The 17,811-nt window shown below is 45.4% G+C and overlaps 1 protein-coding gene across 2 annotated transcripts in view; it reads left to right on the top strand.

Annotated features, from left to right (window-relative positions):
* The window catches only part of CAPSL (calcyphosine like), a 173,010-nt gene that overhangs the window by 141,285 nt on the left and 13,914 nt on the right, over positions 1–17,811 (top strand). For both annotated transcript variants that reach the window (XM_078674943.1, XM_078674942.1), the window contains exon 4: positions 4,639–4,848. In XM_078674943.1, the coding sequence (XP_078531069.1) occupies positions 4,639–4,848 (210 nt within the window). The remainder of the gene's footprint in view (positions 1–4,638; positions 4,849–17,811) is intronic.

The raw sequence follows: 17,811 nt of genomic DNA, 5'->3' as shown, positions 1-17,811 counted from the left end.
AGTGCCATGCTAGACTAAGAGGAAAGTATTATCTACTGATAGAACAATTGTATCCAGTGATAGGTCATTTTTTATTTTTCCACGAAGAATTATTATAATAATTCACAAAAATCAACTATAACTGGGTATCTCATTAAGATATTATCCCATGTGTGGTTTTAATCCTTCTTGTCATAGTTCCTATTTCTTTACTATGTAGTATTTTGTTGATATCTTCATAAATTATTTTTACAAGTTTTCGAAGTTGTTCCTAATGTAAAATGTTAATGCTGTTTAGGCACTTTTTGATTTATGGACTGTTTCTCCTGCAAATGTTTTTCAGAAATATCAATTACATATGCATGCTATCTATCCATTTTTAGGTCGAGCCTAGCGCAGTGCGCATCTGAATTGTATCTCAAATCTACCTCATGTATATGTATCTGTGAAGCGCTCTGATACCCAAGGGTCACGTTCGCGCTATATAAAACTTTCTAAATAAATAAATAAATAAAATAAATAAATCTGCTGCTCCGCGAGGCATGGTGTAGCTGGTATATGTAGTGCAAGGACCTCCCATCTTTACTCTAGGCTGTAGTTAGTGCCCGTTTTAAATGCCCACTTTTATTTGGTGGGTATGCTAAATTAGTCCCGCCTTTCGGCTTTTTGGACCCTCCCAGGCGATTACCCCTGTTACATGTGGTTTTACTTTTTTTTAATATATGTTTGTTCCCACGGACTCTTTTTATTTTCATTTCCCTCTGCTTGTGTGTTAGTACGGCGTCTGTCATGTTTAGACTGCAATTGTTGCATTTATATTATGCCCGCTTTATCTTTCCCTTTGTCGCTGACTCTTTGTTTTTATTCCCCCCCTCATCATGTTAGGAACCCCACACCTCTAACCCTCCTAACAGACAAGCAGCTGTGGGTTGCTTAGTATACACGGAGAGCCGTCGCCAGGACCTGCACTGTGATGCCCCCCTCCCTCCCACCTCCACCAGCAGCTCCCACCCGTTGCCTGCCTCTGTTTACTTGGGTTGATGCAAGCATGTGTTAGTCCGTTAACCCTTTCCCCCCCTGTGGATACTTACAACAGTATGCAGTCATATAAGACGTGCTGCCACTTTAAATTTGCCCTGCACCTATCCTACTGACTCTGCTGGTTCCAGGACCCCGGACATTTGATAGACTAACAAAAAGTAACAATATGGCAAATCCATGTATTTATTTCCGGTTTGACAAGTACAAGGTAAAGACGAATACTCAGATTTGCGTACTGACTCGATGAAGCCACAGAGACGTAGGTGCAATGCGGAGTTCCAAGCATGCTTCCACCCTTTTCTACCCAGGCTCTTAGTCACCCTGATTATGTAGCACAAAGGGGGCCACAAAACTGCCCTTGATTTATACATTTCGGAGGCTTCACAAGAAGGAGACAAAAAGTTTCTCCAGTGTACTCTCATCTTTTAGGTATCTGTTTACAGCTTTGAGTGGTGGGGAGGGTTTGTTGAGAGCCGGAAACCTGTTGAGTTGCATAGTGTTTTATGGGTGAAGTGCCATGAATACTGTGATGTTATGTTATGTTATTGTGAATTTATAGAGTGCATTATCACCCAGAGGTCTCTAAGCGTTATCAGAGGAAGCCCTACACCAGATAAAATAATAAGTGGCCTGCTCAGAGAGTCCCCCATGCCTCTAAGAAAAGCAACTTCTTTCTGAATGGAAGGAGATTCGTTTCCTTGCATAGATTTTCAGGGAGGCTGTTCCATGCCTGAGGAATTGTGGTCGAGAAAGCTCTTCCACCCATGGACGGGAGATTAAACTGGGGGAAACCAAGCGACCTGCCTCTGCTGACCGAAGCATCCTGCTCGGAGTGTAGTTGGTCAGTCGGTCCTTGATGTAACTGGGGGCTAAGCCGTAAATGGCTTTATGGGCAATGCAGAGGCTTTTAAATGTAATTCTTTGTGTAATCTGGAGCCATTGTAGATCCCAAAGTAGGGCCGTGGCATGTGTACGTCTAGAGTTTTTTAAAATTAATCTGGCCGCGTTGTTCATGACAACCTGGAGCCTGGCCAGTAGTTTTTTTTGGTAGACCATAATATAGAAAGTTGCCATAGTCCAGACGCGACAGAATCAGCGCTCAAACAGCCAGCATTAGTGTAGCAAAGGACAACAGTGGGTACAGTTTTCACAGCTGTCGCATTAGACCAACACTAGTTCCGACCACAGCCGACACCTGTTGTGTCAAAAATAGCAAGGCATCAATTTTGATGCCAAGACTTTTTACAGCCGCGGCTGGTTCGGGAAAAGGCCCAAGTTCTGAAGGCCAAAACAGATCATTCCAGGGGTTAGAGACTGTGGTAACTGCCAAAACCTCCGTTTTGTCAGGGTTTCTTTTTAAAGAATTGACCGACATCCAGTTGACCAGATGTATTGCTGGATGTTGTGATTTTAGTAAGATGATGGGATGTGACTGGAATGTTGTGTACTTTGATGTGGCGTTCAGTATGATAAAGTGTGATTTGGGGTTCTTTTGTATGGTGCTTTATTGTGTTATATTGTATGGTATTAGGTAGTGTTTGCCATAGAATAGTGTGATGGGGTGTGTTTTGTTAAGTAGGATGATATGATTTTGGATAGTGACAAGACGTTCTATGATGAGGGAGAGTGTGGTTTTGTGTGGTACGTCTTAGATGCTTTGATGTCTTATGGCCAGGTATAGAATGAGCTGATTTTAAGTGTTGCAGTGTTATGTGCTTTGGAATGGTGTCTTATGCATTTGATAGTATTGCATGTCTAAGGTATAAGTTTGCTGGTTAAATATGATATGATGTGGTGGGGTCTATTGCTGTATGGTATTATGTGCTGCAATGTACATGATGGAGTGGTATATGAGAATGTGGCATGATCTATTGCATTAAGTATTCTGTATGTTCTGGTGTTCAATACTGAGACTGGTGTGGTGAGAAAGAGACAGTTTGCCGCTTTGGATCTTGCGGTATGGCCTTGTGTAGAATTGTATGTTGTTATGGGTGGCATTATATGATGAGGTTTTGTAATGTGTGATATGGTGTGTTGCATAGTCTGGTATGGTGTGATGAAGTATTGCATGGTGTTATATGGTTTAATGTGGTACAGTACCTGTAATTTGACTTACTACTATTTGATTCAGTCGCAGAACCCTCTGCCTGCAGTGCCACACAATCAAGTGCCACGCACTTCCACACAAAGGCACACAGCATAATTCCACTACACAACACATTTCAACACCTCATAATTCCACACCACACAATTCAACTCCACATCTCTCCACTACATGCCACATAATCACAACCCAACAAATCCAACTTCACAAATTTCAGCTTCAAGCCACATGATTTCATTACACTCCACACATTGCAACTCAACTCAAGATAATGCCACTACACATAATTACACTTCAAAACACATAATTACAAAATTGAACCCCACAACATTCCCCATATTTACACTCCACATAATTCTACACCATGCCACACAATTCCACACCATACAATTCAGTACAACACAACATCATTACACTCCACTCAATAGCACATTATCACACATCTACTCCATGCCACATTGCAACACTCTACATAAATACATTCCACAACATGCCACATAATTCCACTTAGTGCTAAACAAGTCCATGCAATACAGTTCAACTCAACACAATTCCATTCCACTGCACAAAATTCCACTCCACAGTACACAATTCTAGTACACACCACATACATCCAATTCACACCACAAAATTCCACATCATGCCATATAGTTCAACACCACACCCCATACTTCCATGCAATACATGCCGCACCTCGACACGCAACACCACTACACTTAATACCACATAATTACTATCCACGTAATTCCATTGCACAAGCACGCCCTGCACCAACATTTCTGATATTGGTTCACCTCAGGTCTTATAGCACAGTTTCTTTACCATACCTTTTCAAAAATTCCAAACCGCAAACACACACTGGCCTCCATTTCTTTCACTGCCTTGTGCGTACACAAACGCAGCCTCTTTATGTGTCTATAACCTTCTCTTCCCCTTCATTCGCTCACACACTAATTCTACTACTCTATTTAGACTTAATTCACCACTTCACACACAAACTACCTATCCCTCTCAATCTTACATTCTATTTTATAAAACTCTCACCCTTATCTATTCACCATACCACATAATTCCACTACACAAATACACTTTACAGCAATTGCGTAACAAAGGCCCCTGCATCCCCTGCAGTGCAGGGGGACAGAGCTCCAGGGGACCCCCTCACCGTAGTACACTAACCTGCAAGCTCCCGAGTAACTCTGAAGGGGGTCCCTACTTGCACTTTGCAGGGATGCCCCTCAAGTTTCGTTACGCCACTGCTTCACGCCGCACAGTTCCACCCCACACAGTTTCACAACTCACAATTCCAATTCAAACCACTTAATTCCACTACAACCAACATACATCCTCTCCACTCCAAACAAAAATCATAAGTAAAAAATATATATAATTTGCAAAACCAATAGCTGAAGCTCTTTCAAATGTGAGACCTATAGCATTGCAAATGCTTGTTGGTGAGGCTTTAACTGAAATAAAATGATGTTTTTTGTTTTTTCCAAAATATTATTTTTCAGCCACCAATGTCGAATGCTAGAAAAGAGATAATTGCGCTGGCTTTTCGGAAGCTGGACAGGACTGGCGATGGTATTGTCACAGTCGAAGACCTTAGGGGAGTATATAATGCTAAGCACCATCCAAAATACCAGAATGGAGAGTGGACAGAAGACCAAGTTTTTAGGACATTTTTAGATAACTTTGATTCACCCTATGATAAAGATGGAAAGGTGAGTTTCACAATCCGGGCCTAAAGGAACAGTGAGTAAATGATGTTAATATTTCGGCAGAAACTGATAGACCGTATAAGCATTCACAAGGCAAACATTTCGTCTAATTGTGTCACAATATGTAGACTACTGTACTTAACAAAAAAGTCTTTCACTTCATAGTGTAGCTATTACAATTACTTACAATAGACAAGTCCATAATCATTAAAAAATAAAATACTAGCCCACTCCTTAATGTCATGGCCAAAGGCATTTCATCAATTTGAACATGGTTTGTGTTGCATTTTAAAGGAGTGAAGCCACATGATTACAAGGCCTGCATTATAACACGCTTGTTTTTTGATTTTGTTATAGGGTAAAAATATGGGGGGTGGGGAGGTATAAACTCTCCTCAGATTGGCCTGGAAGCATAGTTTGTACAATAATCGCTCATTGTTGATTTGCACAAGCTATTCAGCTGATTTGGTAAAAAAACAATGATCATGTTATCCTAGTTATTTATTTACAAAGTTTTCCAATTTGTCTACCAGGCTTCGAGTGTTTCAGTGAGCATTAGGGTCAAATGGTCATGAACTTCGTGGTGCATAATATTACAAGTGATTGACAAAAGAGTGTAAAAGTAAACATGTAGCCCGGTGAACAAAATGAAGCATTCATGAGATGCCAGACAGCAGGATAGCGGGTAAAACAGACCACGAGTCCTGAGCTTTTAATGAATGTCCTGGGTTTACGCCACAAAATGCAACATCCTAAGACTAACATCCTAAAGTGTGGATTGTCGAAAGAGAGCAGCCAAATACCTCATTATGACCATGTGAAAGGTTTTATGTAATAATATAGCTATCCCCTGGATTTTGGAGTGAGCCCTGCATAGAATATTCTGGTGTAGCCATTTCGATCTAGGAAGGAGCAGTTCGAACCAAGGAGCTGTGTCTACTAAAGCAAGACGACGGCCAGAGCCTTCTTACAAATGTTTTGAAGGATTGTCCCCTTTTCAATGTATTATTGAGTCCATTTACATTCCAGGAAATGAGCATAGGGCCCAACATTCTCTGGTCCTGTGTCGTGCAATGTCTTTACAATGCCTTTAATGCTGAGCATTGTGTCTAAAGAAGAGAGGCTGAACTAACAACAAGACCCCAGTATATTCCTCCACTTTAGCCCACCCTACACTTTTCAACATGAAGCATCTGTCACCCAAACAATCAACTGGGTAAATATACTCAGGGTGTAGGACCACAGCCTCAGTCCCCTTTTGTGACCTCATGCATTCTCCAGTGATCTCATCATCTTCAGGTAACACCTCCCGAACCGGCAGTCAGGTGTAGAGGGTGCAGATCCCTCCAAGCAGTGAAAATCAAGCAGTCAAATTTGTTGGTCAGGGTTTGTGAGGGATCATTTTTGCTAGCACCTGGGGAAGTCGCATTCCCATCTGGGATTGTACTTGTCTTTTGGATTTAGTGTGGCGATGTTGCCTGCGACTTAGACCACGGCTCTTGTCACATGCCAACTCCTGACTGCCTCAGGCGATGCACTCTCTCCTGGGGGTGCCGTCCTGGCAGTTGACAATTTAAATTTGACAATTTAAATTCCTCCACCCACTCCCAAGCTCCTTCAGGGGTTTTGAAAAAGAGCAATTTCCTGGCATAAAGGACTTTCAGTTTAGCTGGGAATAGTAGCATGTATTTAAGCTGTATGGTCCTTGTTTTCTGCTTGACCTCCCCAAAGGACTTGTGCATTTGTTGTACCCATGCAATGTAGTCCAGGAGAATTGACACTTTGGCATCAGCATAGTGAACTTCTGGGGTCTGGCGTGCCCATTGCAGAATTACATTCTTGTCAAGGTAATTCAGTACTCGCATAATTACTGGGTGTGTGGCAGCGGGTTAGAGTCAGTGCTCTATGGGCTCTCTCCACGATAAAGCAGGAAGGAAGGTAAAACTCCAGTACCCAAGATCTGAATCACTCCAGAATGAATTGTTCCAGCTTGGTGCCCTCAGCACCCTCAGGTACCCCAATCACTCTTTCGATTTTATGCTGGCCCTTCTCCTCAACTTTGCCGAGATCCCACAAAGGCGTCTCACCTCTTTCGTGAGTGACTGGCCTTCATCCCCGACCACTGAGATTTGCAATTCCACCCCTGTGGTGCATCCAACAAGATCCTACGTCTTGCCTGAGGAGCAAAACCTCTGTGCTCCTCCTGTTCAAAGATCCACTGGACTCTCAGATGGGTTGCAGGATCATAGCCAGAGAGGCCTCTTTACTAGGGTCACCCATTGGAGGCGTCACCGTGTATTTTTCAATCTTTCCCTGCACCGGACCTCTGTGTCCCTTGTCCTTCTCATTCGAATGTAGCAACCCAGTCCTTATACCGACTTTGTGCCCTTCCTCTGTGGCACCACAAGGGCTGAGAGACTGTTACAATTCAGCCACCGCGGTTTGGCCTCTGCTTCAACTGGCCACCTCCACGCCGGGCAGGCTGCCTCCCTAAAAGCCCAAGAGAGTGGACCCTTCCCTACGGCAGCAAAGTTGAGGACAGACAACCAGGAACAGTTAATCTCAGGGAGAAGCAAGTGGACCAGAAGTCTGTCCAGCCACACAGTACGAGCAAGGCTCTCCCGTCCTCCTAGTCTTTGTTCTCCAACCGATGCTCCTCAAAGAGTCCCACTCTTATCCCTGCAGAGTGCAGCCCTTGCATCCCTCACAGTCAGGCTATCCAGCATAGTCCCATAAGGAAAGCAGAACCGGTGAGTGAGGATGCTTGAGGAGGTAGGATATCTTGTATTTTTCTGGTAGAGTGTGCCGGTTCCCGGACGCTCCCGCCGACACAGCAGAGCCAAGCAGACAGCTCTGGATGGTGCCCACAGTCTCTCAGCAGTATGCAAACACCTCAGCCTCAGGATTTTCGTGCTCCTCAGCTAAACGATTCCAATGTAGTAAACTGATAAAACTCTTAGCACCCAGGAAGAAACTCTGTCACAACTCCAATGTGAAATAAAGACATTTATCACATGCACTGGAGCATCAGTTGGGGTTCTGAATGTTCAAATAAGCAGAAGTACAATATAAAAATATATAGTTGCAAACCACAAGATTTCGTTACAATATCTCATGTGTAGCAGGAGATGTGCCGGGCCATCATATACTGGCAGGTGGTGATGAAAGACATCATGCTGGGAAATTTAAAGTACAACTTTACCCAAGAATAGATCTGGAATCCACCTAACATGTACGTGACAAGTCCCTTGTGTCTAAAGTTGGACAGTTTAACAGTTACATTACGCTCATGTCCAAGCAATAGATACTGACCAATCAGAACAGTCCACATTATCTTTATATGTGTCTGGATATACTTCTGAGGCCTCCTGCTAAAGTAAGCAGACAGAATGCAGTGACATGGAAATGTACTCTCTTGCAATTTGTTGCATTAGCTGCAGCTTACTGACATGCAACGTACAAATTGTCTATCAACACTGTTATATGAGCTCAAGCAGAAGTCATACATATCTGAAAGAGACTATTAGTTATAGATTCCATACCTTAGAATTACCCCCAGGCGTCAGACTGGATCCGGAGAATTTTTTTCTCCGCTGTGCCCCTGCGCGTTAGTACGTGAAGTTGATCGACTATGCATTCGTCGTCGGCGTCGTGATCACCGGGATGACGTCGCAGTATCTACTTAGACGCCACACCTGCGCTGACATTAGTTCTTTCTTTATCCGCTCCAGCCCGCGGAGATCCGGAGAGAGTGGTTCCCTTAGTCACATTTTGACTAAAACTTTTTCGACATCTTTTTCGAGTCGTTCGACTCCTGGTGCACATACGATGTCCCATCGTCGGACCGGCTTCAAGCCTTGTGATTCCTGTCACAAGCTGATGTCTGTCATGGATCCGCACCTCTTGTGCCTCTGGTGCTTCGAGCGCGACCACGACCCGAAGTCGTGCTCTGACTGTCGAGCCATGAACCTGAAGTCTTTGCGGGAGCGGTCCCGAAAGCTTCTGGAGGTCTGGCAGTCGGCTCCACGCGAGAGGTCCCAGTGAAGAGAAAGGTTGCGGGACCGGTCTCGGAGCCACCACCATCATTCCTTGTCGAAGTCTTCGTCATTGGGTAAGCTGAAGCACAAGAAGCAGATGAAGAAACATTGTCACTCTTCTCCTTCTCCCCGTCCGTTGGGCGATGTGACGCGGGACGCAGAAGGTTGTCGTCCTCCAGCTCCGCCCTCAGAGCCTACTGGGACGGCTCCGAGCTTCCCTCCCTTCCCGGGAGCCGTAGCGTCCCCTGCCCAACTTTGTGCCTTTTACGAAGCCCTCCATTCCATCTTTGGGCAGCCCGAATTCGCCGGCGCTCCTGTGGGCCCTGCGGACTCGACTGGGGACTCTAGGCCTTTGATGCCTGCGGCTCCGGCTGCTGCGCCGCAGAGCCCCAATGGACCCAGGCCTGAATCCGGGTAGGCGCTGGTCAACCTCATAGTACCTTCCCTGGCGCCAACTTCTCTGGTGACACCTCCACCACCTCCGACGTTGGTTGCGTCCCTGGCCAACGTGGACCCCTCCCTCCCCCTCGACTTGGACACGAAGCCAGACCGGCGTCGACCAACACCAGTACCGGAGGGTACTTTTGTACAGCTGTTCTACCCTGGTGTCCCTTATCTCCCTGAGTGGTGGCCAGAGGAGGGTGAGGAGGACTGGGAGGGATCTGTGGACCCTCTGGCAGACCAGCTTGAAGAGCCGGACTGGAGAGATGAGTTGGGTAATGCCAGTGGTCTGGATACTTCCCCTGACCTTGGTATGCTTTCTCCCTCTACTGTGGCTATGGAGGAGGGAGCTTCCTACGCTTTGGTGTTGCAGAGGGCGGCTGAGGCCTTGGACCTTGAGTTTCCTATGGTGGTGGTACAGACCACCTCCTGACTGAGGTGCTTCAGCCGGCAGCAGCCTCTTCAGAGCCCTTGTTGCCTTTCAGTGAGGCCCTCACTGACATCCTTCTGGGCTCCTGGTCCAAGCCCAGCGGCTTCTGTGGATAGGATGATCACCCGATTCTACCGCCCGGCACTGGGCGACTCACATTTCCTCACCCAACACTCTACCCCGAGAGCTGGGTGGTCCAAGCCTCATCTTCCAAGGGACTCAGGGAAAACAAGGGGAACCCTACTCACATAGGAACCAGGGCATTTAATTTATCAGTAAACAATGGTTCCTGTGGTATGGTACTGTATAATATAAAATCTGTATATAGCTTAATAGCAATTTTCAAAAGAACAGAGGGTTGGCAAGGGATGTCAAAAAGAAATGCAAAAACAATTTGATAGATTTCATATCATCAATGTTATTATATTTCAAAACATTGGTAGCATGATTGTACAATTATATACAACTTGTCAAATAGTATTGTGAAAACAGAAGAAGGGTGCACAGTGTCCCCAGTGTACGTGTGAAACCAAAAACAGCAGTACAAATAACACAAAATAAATATGAGCACAGTGGTTTCTCATGGGATGACTAAAAGGAAGGAAAATGACCTATTCATTGATACACAAAATACTATTTAGTGTCTATCCCCAGTCGTAGGCACTAATATTATGGTTCAATTCCTTATAGCGTCAACGGCGTTTCGACCCTTAGGGATGTGGGTCTCATCAGGACAGGGCGTTGGGGGACATCTACAATTCAAATAAGGAGGAAGTGAATATGATATGTGTCAAATTTGATATGACAGTTGTTGTAAATGAATGAAGACGAGGGACCAATTTACCTGGATAATGACTTATTCTCACCCATGCGTGGTGAATAAATAAAACTGACTTACAGGTAGCCCAGCCGGGTACTGTTGTCATATGTAAGAGAAAGTCTAATTTAGAAGGCATAATGGATTGCGCGATAACACAAGTGCACATTCTATGCAATTTGCGCAGACATAATACTCACCACTGTCAGGCAATTGCGTTGCAAATCAAAACTGGATCTCCATCCGATCCAGTAAGATCTGCTCTCTTTCGAGATCAGACCTTTATGGGGCGCACTGTTGTGCGTGCCCTTGTCAACCTCTCCCTTGAGTCGGGTGTGGTACCAACTAAGTGGAAGCAGGCAGTGGTGTCCCCAAATATTAAAAAACCTTCCTTGGACCCGTCGAAGCCTGAAAGTTACCGTCCCATCTCGCTGTTGCCCTGGCCGGCAAAGATTACAGAGGCCTATGTCAATCTGGCCCTGTCAGAACATCTGGCCCGGACCAACGCCCTCGACCCCACACAAAATGGCTTCCGTGCTGGACACAGCACGGAGACTGCTCTTCTTGTGATGGTGGAACATCTTCGGGCGAGGTTGGATGAGGGTCAAACGGCGGCACTGATATTGTTAGACCTCAGCGGCGCCTTTGACACGGTATCTCACGGCATCCTCCTGCGTCGGCTCGAGGAGATTGGTATCGGTGGCCGGGCGTTGCAGTGGTTCCGCTCCTTCCTTGACGACCGTTCCTTCTGTGTTTCCATCCCTCCCTTCAAGTCCAACTTCCAGCCTCTGGCCATGGGGGTTCCGCAGGGGTCCTCGGTGAGTCCCACGCTGTTTAATCTCTATGTGAGACCGCTGGCTGATGTCGCCAGGCAGTGGGGCCTTACCTTGGTCTCATATGCCGACGACACACAGCTGGCGGTTACGCTCAGCGGGGACGCGGAACAAGATGCCCCTAGGTTTCAGGCTGGACTGAAGGAGGTGGCTAGCTGGTTGACAGGAAACTGTCTCCAGCTTAATGCCACTAAAACGGAGGTAATGGTTGTCGGAAGGGGAGTGGAGCTGTGGGGCGACCAATGGTGGCCTCCCGAGCTGGGACCTACTCCAACCCCGGTGTCGGAGGTGAAAAATCTGGGGGTCTGCCTGGATGCGGGCCTTACCTTTGTAGGACACACCAAAAAGACAGCAGCCTGCTGTTTTGGTCTGTTGAGAGGTCTAAGACTAGTATTAAAATTCTTTGATGCCCCAACCCGACAGCTAGTGATCCAGGCAACTATCATCTCTCGCCTGGATTATGCTAGCTCTCTTTTGGTTGGGGCTAACCAGGCTGAGTTAACTCGCCTCCAAAGGGTTCAAAATGCTGCGGCAAGAGCGATTGTCGGTCTGCCCAGATATTGCCCGGTGGCAAGTGTCCTTCGCTCCCTACACTGGCTCCCAGTGAGGAAGCGTATTCTCTTCAAGGTCCTTTGTTTGACCTTCAAGATTTTGAGAGGTATAGGCTCTGAAATCTTGTCCAGCTGTCTTTCTTTCTACGTCCCCACTCGCACCCTCCGCTCTCAGGGCCAGACCCTTGCTGTAGTCCCTAGGTTTAAACTTAGCCGTACGGGGGGTCGTTCCTTTAGAGTAAAAGCGGCACTATCTTGGAACTCTCTCCCAGTTGAAATTCGTCTACTAGAGGACCTTATGACCTTTCGGAGAGCGATCAAAACTTTTCTGTTTTAGTTATTTCCAATCTGCCTTCTTTTCTGTTGTTATGTTTCTCCTTGTCTATGCGCCGGGACGCTCCTTGGCTGGAGTAGCTGTGCGCACAATAAATTAATATAACATAACATAACATAACAATCATGAAATCATGTATACGATAGTCACAAGTGATATTGTGGCATTTTGAAGATGACGTGAATAATAGCCACAGGACGATGCCTGTTAAGGAGAAACACGCCGTTAATAATAGCCTCCATGTGTGTGCACTACCATAAGGATAAACTGGTTTGTTGCACAAATTTACCTGATAGCGTGGATGATGGCGCTTAGTAGCGTCAGTCAGGACCTCACAGTCAGTCTACTGAAACGCGTCTGCCTGCCCTCGCGATAGAAACTGATGCAAAGGCCTGACGGGGAGAGTCACGAAAACTCGATCCCTGCCAGGTCACAAAGCAGAGTGCAGACTGAATGATTGCTTGCCGATGCGTGTTACCGGCTTTCCATAGGGACCTTTGTGTGTATATTACATTACAGTGAACAGCATGCCAGAGTTTAAAACAGTTAATACATAATCATTGTTGGTACAGACAATTTTAGACAGTATTAGAACATTTGGAAATTTAAAAACCGCAATGTGCAAAAATAGGATTATTGTGAAGACAACATTTTTACAAATGTATTAATCATGGTAAAGCATTAATTATTTGTAACAGAGTAAATAAACAGCGAAATAAGGCAAATAAAGTAAGTAAGTTAAAGTAAAGTACAATAGTGATCTTACAGATAACAGAGATCTAGGTCTCTCCATGTGTATTGAGCCTAATCAAGACCATAATTTATTTACAGTTAGTTCAGTCAGAACGACGTGAGTTTTATCAGCGCGCACACGACAGTCACAATTGTCTGCATGTACAATGTTGTAAAAAGGCAACCCACAGATATCAGGCCCAAGATAAGGAGGTTAGTTGGCAATGATGGACACATATCCTCTCCATTCATCAGCAGAGTTTAAGCCATGGCTAATAGAGTCAATTTTCTCTATCCAGTGGCATTCTCTACGTTGTAGATTCTGGGAGATGTCGCCTCCTCTGTCCGGCATGGTAATATTGTCAATGACCTGCCACTTGATTTGATCCGCTGTGTGGTTTTGATCTTTATAATGCGCTACAAGTGGTGCTGTCATGATAGATTTTCTGATCCGGCTACGGTGCTGGCCTATCCTTGCTTTTATGGGCTGTTGCGTCTGCCTGATGTACGGCAGCCCGCAAGGGCACCATATGCAATACACAACATTGCGTGTGTTACAATGTGAGAATGCTCCCAATGTGTATGTAATGTCCCCATGTTGGAACGTGGTAGTCTTTGACGTGAAAGGACATGCCACACAGTTGCCACGCGGATGGTGACCAACTACAGGTGGCAGGCCCCATACGGATTCCAAGGTAACTGTTCTGTCTCTTGATTTTTCATTAGAGGATTTGACCAAATGGTCTTTAAGATTCTTGGCTCTTTTATAGGCAAATAGTGGGACTTCCAATGATGAATCAATACTTCTAATGATATGCCAATGTTTGGTTATTAAACTGCGGATCTTATTGGTATGTGTACCAAAGGTGTTAACACATACAATCTTTTGCATATCCTTTTTTGGACGAGTCACCAGAAGTTCCTCTCGTGGACAATACCACGCACGTTTAAGTGATTTCTTTACCAATTTGTTTGGGTAGCCTCTACTGAGTAATTTCATCTTCAGAATTCCTGCTTCCATCATGTAGTCGTCCCTCCGGGCGCAATTGCGACGAATGCGCAAAAACTGCCCAAAGGGAAGGCCATCCCTTAAGGCTCTAGGATGATGGCTTTTATAGGACAGTTGTGTATTCCTTTCTGTATCCTTTCTGTGCAGCGAGGGGAACAATTTGTCCCGCTCGCTGATGATGTTAAGATCCAGAAAGGTGATAGTCCCTTTCTGCATTGTAGACGTGAATGTAAGATGAGTTTGAATTTCATTTAGATATGTCACAAAGGCATTGAAATTTTCAGTGGTCCCACTCCAAACTAAAAAAATATCATCAATATATCGATACCAACATTTAATGTTGGTATGATACGGATTAGAGTCATTGGTGGCAAAAGTTTGTTCAACCTGGTCCATATAAATATTCGCCAGGTTGGGAGCAAAAATTGCTCCCATACTGGTCCCGCAGCTTTGTTCGTAATATACCCCAATGTGCACAAAGTAGTTCTTTTGGAGGGCAACACGAAGTAAAGAGATTATAAATGAGGTAGGGACACTCATGGGCCTTGCTCTGGTATCAAGGAGACGTTCAATGCTCTTAATACTGTCGTCTTGTGGAATATTTGTGTATAATGATGAAATATCAAGAGTCGCCAACCAGTCAGTCTCTGTGTTAAATGATATAGTGTCAACCAGATTAATCATATGCATAGTGTCGCGAACATAGCATTGTTGGATTGGTACATATTCGCGAATTAAGAAATCGACATACCTACCAATGGGCTCTAAAATCGAGCCACATCCCGATAATATAGGTCAACCAGGGGGATGTGTAATGCTTTTGTGTATTTTTGGTAGGGTATACAGGACAGGGGTCCTGGGATTATCAGAATTCAAGAATGTAAATTCTTGTTTACTCAGGAAGCCCAAATCTAGTCCTTCTTTGGTAACACTGAGGATTTCTTCCCCGATTATGAGTCAGTTTTGTATAGTGTTTCTGTTCAGAAATGTGGTTATTTATTTCTATTTCATAGTCCGAACGATTCTGAACAACTATACCCCCACCCTTATCCGCTGGTTTAAGTATTATCGAAGAGTCTTGTTTTAGACCATTCAATGCCTGGCGCTCCAAAAGTGTAATATTGTAGGGAGTAAACTGTTTACTAGTCTTCATCATCTCCACTTTTTGCAGAATTAGTTTCTCAAACGTGATGAGTACTCGGGGCATCATACTGTTATTTGGGTAGAAAATAGGAGGTCTGAGACCAGTTACTGATTCTTTAGCGGTGTATACCCTATCTTTGAAGAATATTTTTAAACGAATCTTCCTGAAAACTGAAATAACTCAGATTTTAAGTTGAAGAAATTAGTTCTCTCAGTGACAACAAATGAAAGTCCCTTACTTAATAGAGATATTTCAGAGGTAGACAAAATGTGATCTGATAAATTGAAGATGGGTATGGTTTTCATATTATTGGATAAACCCAGGGAATCTTCTAGTATGTTTGTGGTCCCCACTGATAATGTTTGTTGCAGGTCTGCCGCTCCCCGGCATATTGGTGCCATACTCTCTTCTTGGTCTTCCCTCCTCTCTCTAAAAAAGGCTGCCCTTGATGTATATTAAAGTTACTTGGACCTGCTGAGCCGTTGGAGTCACTGGAGCCCCCCTGATGACTCCAAAAAAGTTACTGGCTGGTTTCGTTTGAACCGACCCCAGGTCTGTTGTCTGTTTTGAATCAGAAAGTTTGTGTAATAGTCTTCTTTTAGATAGGGAAATGCTCTTTCTTTGTTGAAATTCTTAATGTCTTTGGACACTTTATCCGCTTTCTTCTTAAGTTCAAAGGTATTGAACTCGTCAATAGTTTTATTGAGTTTGTCTAGTAAGGTCTTAGCTTCAGCTACACCATCTCCTCCCAGGAGTTCCTTCTCCAACTCCTCTATTTCCTTTAATTCGACCTTAGAATGCTCTATGGCAGTTTCAACGCCCAAGACCATCCAATGTCTTGAGCAAGTTACGGAGATGTTACAAAAGCTCCCTTTGAATTTGGGATCTTCACGGAAGATGCCCGGTACGTTTCTAATCTGTAAGCCTTGTGGTATTATCCCTGCTCTAAGATAGTTAGTGAGCATACGGGCGTGGAGGTCCGTTCTTATGTGTTTCTTTTTCGCTTTTTCCAATTTCTCAAGTAATACCTGTCTGGGACTGCTCGCATTGGTTGGTAAATAAAAAAATAAAGACGGTCCACTCGTCAATTTCGTGATATATTCTTCGGTATATAATGGTGCATCTCTTTCTGCCATCCCAACCCTCTATAGCAACAATACCCTATTATTGTATAGGGAGGGGAAAGAATCCAATAAAGGATACAACCCTTCCGGTGCAGCCACCGCGCAAAAAGTCTCAGGGAAAACAAGGGGAACCCTACTCACATAGGAACCAGGGCATTTAATTATATCAGAAAACAATGGTTCCTGTGGTATGGTACTGTATAATATAAAATCTGTATATAGCCTAATAGCAATTTTCAAAAGAAGAAGCGCTTTCCCTACAGCTCCGCAAGATAGGGAATCCAAGAAGATGGACCATCTTGGGAAGAAGATGTTTTCTTCCGCCTGCTTAGGACTACGGTTGGTGAACACTGCATGTCTTGTTCCTGTAACACAATTTCATTGTGGTACACGGTTGCGCAAGTGCTGCCACAGTGCCCGGAGGAGGCCCGGGTCATGCTCACTGTGCGGTTGCTGGAGGTTGAGATGCAACAAAGTTCACCATCTGGTGTGGACTGGATACTGTCACTGGGTAGGACGATTTCCATGTCAGTAGCCCTGAGACGCTACGCCTGGCTGAGAGCCTCTGGCTTCTCTGGGGATGTCCAATCCACCCTTTTGGACATGCCCTTTGATGGCCGTGGCTTGTTTGGTGACAATGCAGACAACGTGCTTGAGCGCTTCAAGGACTCTAGAGCTACGGCCAGGTCCTTGGGCCTTGCCGTGACTTCTTTCCCCCACCCCCCCAACGCAGTATGCCTTTTGCCCCTTCGTGTCCATGGAAAGGGTGCCCCACCACGTCTCACCTAGGGCCACACAAGCCACCCAGTTTCTGCACGGCTGGGAACGTGGGACCCAGAGTCATGGGTCCGGGGGCTAGAGGGCGGGCTGGTCCACCAAGGTCCCCCCTGCAGCGGCCTCCGAACCTTCCTAGTCAGACCTTTCAGGGCCACCAGTTGCCAGTGGGCGGGAGTATCCGCCATCACCTCCCCCACTGGCACAACATCACGTCGTACAGGTGGGTTTTGCAGATAGTCTGAAGGGGCTACTTCCTCCCCTTTGAGACAACCATTCCATCCATGCCGCCAACACTCTATCGCATGCCGGAGGATCACTTGGCCCTTCTCCGTCAGGAAGTTACGGCTCTCTTGGCCAAAGGAGCTATTGAGCGAGTTCCTATGCCAGAAGTTAGGTCATTGTTGTTATTCCCACTACTTCCTGGTATCCAAGAAGGACAAAGCCCTGCATCCTATCTTGGATCTCAGGGACGTCAACTGCTGCCTCCAGAAAAAAGAGGTTCAAAATGTTGACATTAGCTCAGGTCCTGTCGGCCCTCGACCCTGGAGACTGAATGGTAGTGTTGCACTTGCAGGACGCTTACTTCCACATCCCGGTCCTGCCAGCCCTCCGGCGTTACCTACGGTTCACGGTAGGCCACTAGCATTTTCAGTTTACCGTGCTCCCCTTTGGCCTTACCAGCGCCCCTCGGGTGTGCACGAAAATGATGGTGGTGATCGTAACTCATCTGCGCAAAT

The sequence above is a fragment of the Lissotriton helveticus genome, chromosome 2_1 (genome assembly GCF_964261635.1).
Source record: "Lissotriton helveticus chromosome 2_1, aLisHel1.1, whole genome shotgun sequence".
NCBI classification, from domain to species: Eukaryota; Metazoa; Chordata; class Amphibia; order Caudata; family Salamandridae; genus Lissotriton; species Lissotriton helveticus.
Note: the sequence above shows the minus strand (reverse complement) of the source record. Positions and strands in the feature narration are given on the sequence as shown.